Here is a 4,767-nt window from a genome sequence, read left to right on the forward strand (position 1 = left end):
TTTTGACGGCATGGGAACAATGATATGTATTTACAAACCCAACTATAATCTTCACCAAATTGGAAACATGTATATGTGTTCTTAACATGTACGTTCACTCAAAGCACTCGTTGTCTCGCATTTCGAGTATATGCCTCAAATTTTCGTCTCAATGCCGGTCCTCGAGACATGGGAACTGTAGAGATGAACGCTTCCTGAGAGCACACTCGATCATCATCCAGTCTGGATGGAGCATGCGCGGCACGCGACTACCAGGAACAATGCAATCGAATTATCGACGTCCGCCTCAGTCACAGTATCCCGTAATTCCATTTTGGCATTCGCTTTAGCCATCTCGGTAATCGAAGACACACACCGGAGCTGGGATTAAAGGTTACACTGTTTTAAGACTCAACAAAGAATGTTATTCTTCTTACGCAGCATTCTTCACCACAACGGTTGCTCGCCCGTATATCGGCGGAAAACCTGGTGATTTTATCATATTTATCATCCTTGTCCAAAACAGGTTCAACATGTTCCCTAAAAACGAGTCTCACCATAGCCTAGACTTCGTCTTCCATAGAGCGGCTCTAACGGCTCTAATAGAGCCGTCCCCCAGAATTCAGGCCTCACCTCGCATAGGAAATATATTTCCATAGAAGAGTTTGGTCGATCCGTTCAAAATCAGCCTGATCCTGTTGGTTATTCATAACTCGGTTATCCTCACTCGAGATCCGAAGCCTGTGATTTTTAAGCACAAACTTCGCCAGCTTTGTGTCCCTCTCTCTATCGGACACATCACGCATGACACACAGAAGATCAAATTGAGAAATGAGAGGCTTCCCTAAGGTGGTGTTTTCGGCGAAAGATAGCTCAGGATCGTATTGACCTAACATAACAGGCGTTGTTGGTACCTGCATTGAATCACCTACCAAAAACTGGGTTGGCCGCCGCGATGACAGTCGTTTCAGCTCGGAGTTGTGTTATTATTGTCGCCTCCGAGATTGAAACGCGTTGCTGCTCCATGACCTCATGAAGCGCACTTCGATCATTCTCATCCATTTTATCGAGATCATCGATAAGACAAATCCCCCTGTGGGCGAGTACCTAACCGAAACGCATAGTCCGTTCACTTCGGCTATTGGTCGTGATGCATATACTAGCTGTACATACCAGAGCTCCCGCCTCGAGCAAATATTGATTCGTTGTTGAATCCCTCTTCACACATGCTGTCAAACAAACGACATTGGTCTTTCCGCTAATTGTGTATCTATCCTCGAAATGGTAACTTCAGTGAACGCGCATGGATGTCGTACGTTGACCGAGCGGTAAACTTATTGACGTACTTCAGAAGTTGAGACTTCCCAAGACCCTGTTCGGAAAGATCACGCTTTATTCACAAATCACTGACTCACCGGATCTCCGACAATGAGAACCTAATGAAGATGAGTCGATCACTTCAAATAATGAGACTAAATGCTCTAATCGTGCGCTAGTATGCTCACATGAATATCACCGCAATAAGTATCCTCTTTCGTCCCGCCAAACAATGCCATAGCGATTGCGGCCTTAGCTAGCTCCGCCCCTACAGCAATGCGATAGGAAAATCAGTGTATCACACCATGCACAGTGATACCATATATAGAAGGGGCCAGTGAAGCGATAATTCGCTCCCGTATATGTGGGTCTCTCGATAACTCGCGAATCCTAAAAAAACGCTGTAAGCAAAGTTTGGTTAACAAACTAGGCTAGTTTAACTAGCAAACCGAAACATTTAACCCACTTTTCTTCGTCTCCAGGAGAAATGGAGTCGATGCCGTGCCATCCACTTCGCACAGTGATAGAATTGGCCTCAATAAAACCGTTCATCATTGCCAAAGCTGTGAAGGACTCCAAATCCTCGAACCTCGAGGCATTATCGTTATGTTACCATCAGGGGTGACATATCCTACTCCGCGACATCAACTCGATATACCCCCGTTATGCAACACTCGTACCCAACCGCTGTGACTCGATTGGCGAGATGGCCCGTCAGTCTCACTTCAACGCTTTTGGGTGGATAACCGGGTTGTACGGAACCTGGATCCTCTTGTAGAGTGATAGTCTGTGATACATCAATGAGTTCATGCTAGAACGTATCAATATATTATTACTTGGCAATCTTCATACACACTCGCAGCACGGTCAATATCGAAATAGTCGGTGTAGCTGCTCTCGTTACATCTCCTAGGACATGATGCTTCTGATAATTCCCCCTCCCCTGAATAACACCATATAAGACAACGTTACGCGAATTTAACTTACAAGAGAATACGTCATCACATGCAGTACATCTGATGCTATATATCTTGATATTACGCTGAATCTCCGATCGATGGGAAACGACACCTGACGAAATCAAATTGGACACGTGGATACTTGACGTCGTATCATCACCGGTCACACTGATGAAATTGTACAGGTGAAAATCACGCAAATCTCTTACTAACAATGTCGTTGTAAGATCTCTGAATTCGACTCGGATAGTCTTATCACGAAATCTGTCATGGATAATTCGAAGGTGCTTCATCGAACATTACATACAATTCTGGGAACCATTTCCTGGCTTGCACGGTGGCAGCTTTGTCAAACTTATCCATCGTCTCCAATGGGTGATTTATCAGGCACTCTGCAACATCGGGATACCTAATATACACCCCGATATGACGCAGACGAAAAGGTGTACCCCAATTACCTTTCGAGAAGCTGATCTTTGAAGTTCACAACTATCGAATAACTTGACTCGTCTTTCGTTGCAATGGATTGAATCTATATATTTCGTGACAATATATAGACGTGAACATACTAATCCCACTTGATCCAAGAAGCACTGTTGGTGTAGAAATTCTCTGATATCATCAAACGATTGTGTCTCTAACTCAAAGTCCCTGACACATGACCAGTGCTCAATCGCTGGAAAATCCCGATAGTAACTACGGCGTAGTTTACTCACCTAGATTTATTCTGGTCACCGATGAGTATGTTCCTGTCGATGTTTTCGCCGTCTGGTTTAATGACTTCATCACTAAGCTGAGAATGATCCTGAAACAGCCCATCATCAGACGCATCGAACTAAATTCCGAACCCGTGTACGTCATGCATGACGCGGCATGTACACTCATCCATCACGTCATGTATGCTTCCATCCTGGGATGCATCCACAGATTCGCTATGAGAATCATCCACTTCATCATCTTTGGGAAAGTAACGTTGGTCCCACGGCATAGAAAAAAAAAGAAATCAAATGAGCATAATAATTGACTCATTCAGAAGTTCTGAATGATTCTGAGAACCGGTAACTACGATCCCCAATGCATGTGAAAAATATGATACCACTATTATTACACTGAGGTCAGACCTGACATGAATGAAACGATTTCGGCTATTACTATTCCTTCCTCCGTGGTGTAAGCCCCAATTACCAACAACCTAACTCCCGCCGACACCTAAAACATTCGTACAGACTCCAGTTCCACTTATCATTGTTTAAACATACTTTATCGGTTAAGTAACCAGTACAGCATACACATATGCTCCTCGGGCTCTCGCCCGGTAAAACGTCCTCTGGTAGCTCTCGTAATTTCAAGGACTGTGTATTCAATGTTTTGCATTCCTCCGGTATAATGACGTACCTGATCGTCCTCCAAAGTAATATAAGCTGGCTGGAATGGCTCACGGGTCGGGAGGACTTTTACGATCGGCACCTGGGTTGCAGCACCTGATCGAATGCCAATTCATGGCAAACTCGACGCCATCATAAGTTAGTGCGATGGATAGTATCATATGTCGTGCACTGGCTTAACAGATGCACCGCAAGGAGAATGGTGAGCTCCCTGTGCCAGGATTGCCGTCTCACGTTGCTGTTAATTTACCCCAGGTTCTGCTCCGGCTGTGTCTGAGTGGATAGGAATTCTGCATGATGTGCTCGATCGTATCACCTGTCTACAACGCATCCGAGTTGGATAGTACGAAAGAAATGCGGCACCACTCGACCGTCAGAACGCACGCAGGATCGGACACCTTTCAGTGACGTCGTATACATCATCCGAATGCAATATTCAACTCCGAAGACACCCTCGTCTCATCTCACCTCGTCTGACACCTCTAGCTCGACGGGCTTCCTTGTCACAAGGCTTCCTTCTCACCACAGTGGTGATCTCCGTTATGAATGATCCCCCACGTTTAGAGGGGAGGGGTATAGCTGACGACGGCTAAATATCTCATACAGACGACTCAACAAGGCTTGTATGAACTCACGCCGAGGAGAAATATGAAGGCCAGTGCTCATCAGAATTGCCATCAATAGTAGGAGGAGTTATACTCGTGAGGCGAATTACTGTCCCTTGTGAACGGCGCATGCACACAAGTTCCTATTGAAGGAGTAACTCAATAATAGCAACAGGAAAGACCATTTGAATGCTCAGAAGTTCGGATACTTTCTCCCTGTTCTGTCTTTGAAGGGCCTCCGGGTACAGCGCCGAAGCTCCTTTCATCTGATGCGACACACCCAATTGTAACCTGTACATTCATTCTGAATAGATTTGGCTTAGAACCGATTTAAACTTCATCAGCACCGAGGAATATCCTAATGGCATTCGCCAAAATTATTCTGTTTGAGCGAACCCGTCGGTTATTCCGTTTTATTTTCAACTCATAAGTAACAACAATGTCCGGCTACCTCGTTAAGGCGCGGCATTCGTCTGTGTTTGTTTCATGATGAAACTTCCATCAGGGAAGCTGACTGTATGA

The 4,767-nt window shown here is 45.1% G+C and overlaps 2 protein-coding genes across 2 annotated transcripts; both read right to left on the minus strand.

Annotated features, from left to right (window-relative positions):
• Positions 1–107: 107 nt before the first annotated feature.
• Positions 108–2,664, minus strand: Pmar_PMAR027552 (DNA replication licensing factor Mcm2, putative; the record flags this gene model as incomplete). The annotated part of the gene is made up of 16 exons (XM_002766808.1): positions 108–194; positions 253–360; positions 417–519; positions 613–868; positions 912–1,086; positions 1,153–1,249; positions 1,296–1,351; positions 1,395–1,415; positions 1,485–1,564; positions 1,616–1,686; positions 1,763–1,869; positions 1,940–2,083; positions 2,133–2,239; positions 2,284–2,367; positions 2,416–2,519; positions 2,563–2,664. Coding segments are annotated over 16 exons (1,702 nt in total), but the record flags the coding sequence as incomplete, so codon positions are not given.
• Positions 2,665–3,471: 807 nt separating this feature from the next.
• On the minus strand, positions 3,472–3,650 carry Pmar_PMAR027553 (hypothetical protein; the record flags this gene model as incomplete). The annotated part of the gene is made up of 1 exon (XM_002766809.1): positions 3,472–3,650. A coding segment is annotated over one exon (179 nt), but the record flags the coding sequence as incomplete, so codon positions are not given.
• Positions 3,651–4,767: the final 1,117 nt, after the last annotated feature.

This window comes from Perkinsus marinus, assembly GCF_000006405.1.
Source record: "Perkinsus marinus ATCC 50983 genomic scaffold scf_1104296971662, whole genome shotgun sequence".
Lineage (NCBI taxonomy): Eukaryota > Perkinsozoa > Perkinsida > Perkinsidae > Perkinsus > Perkinsus marinus.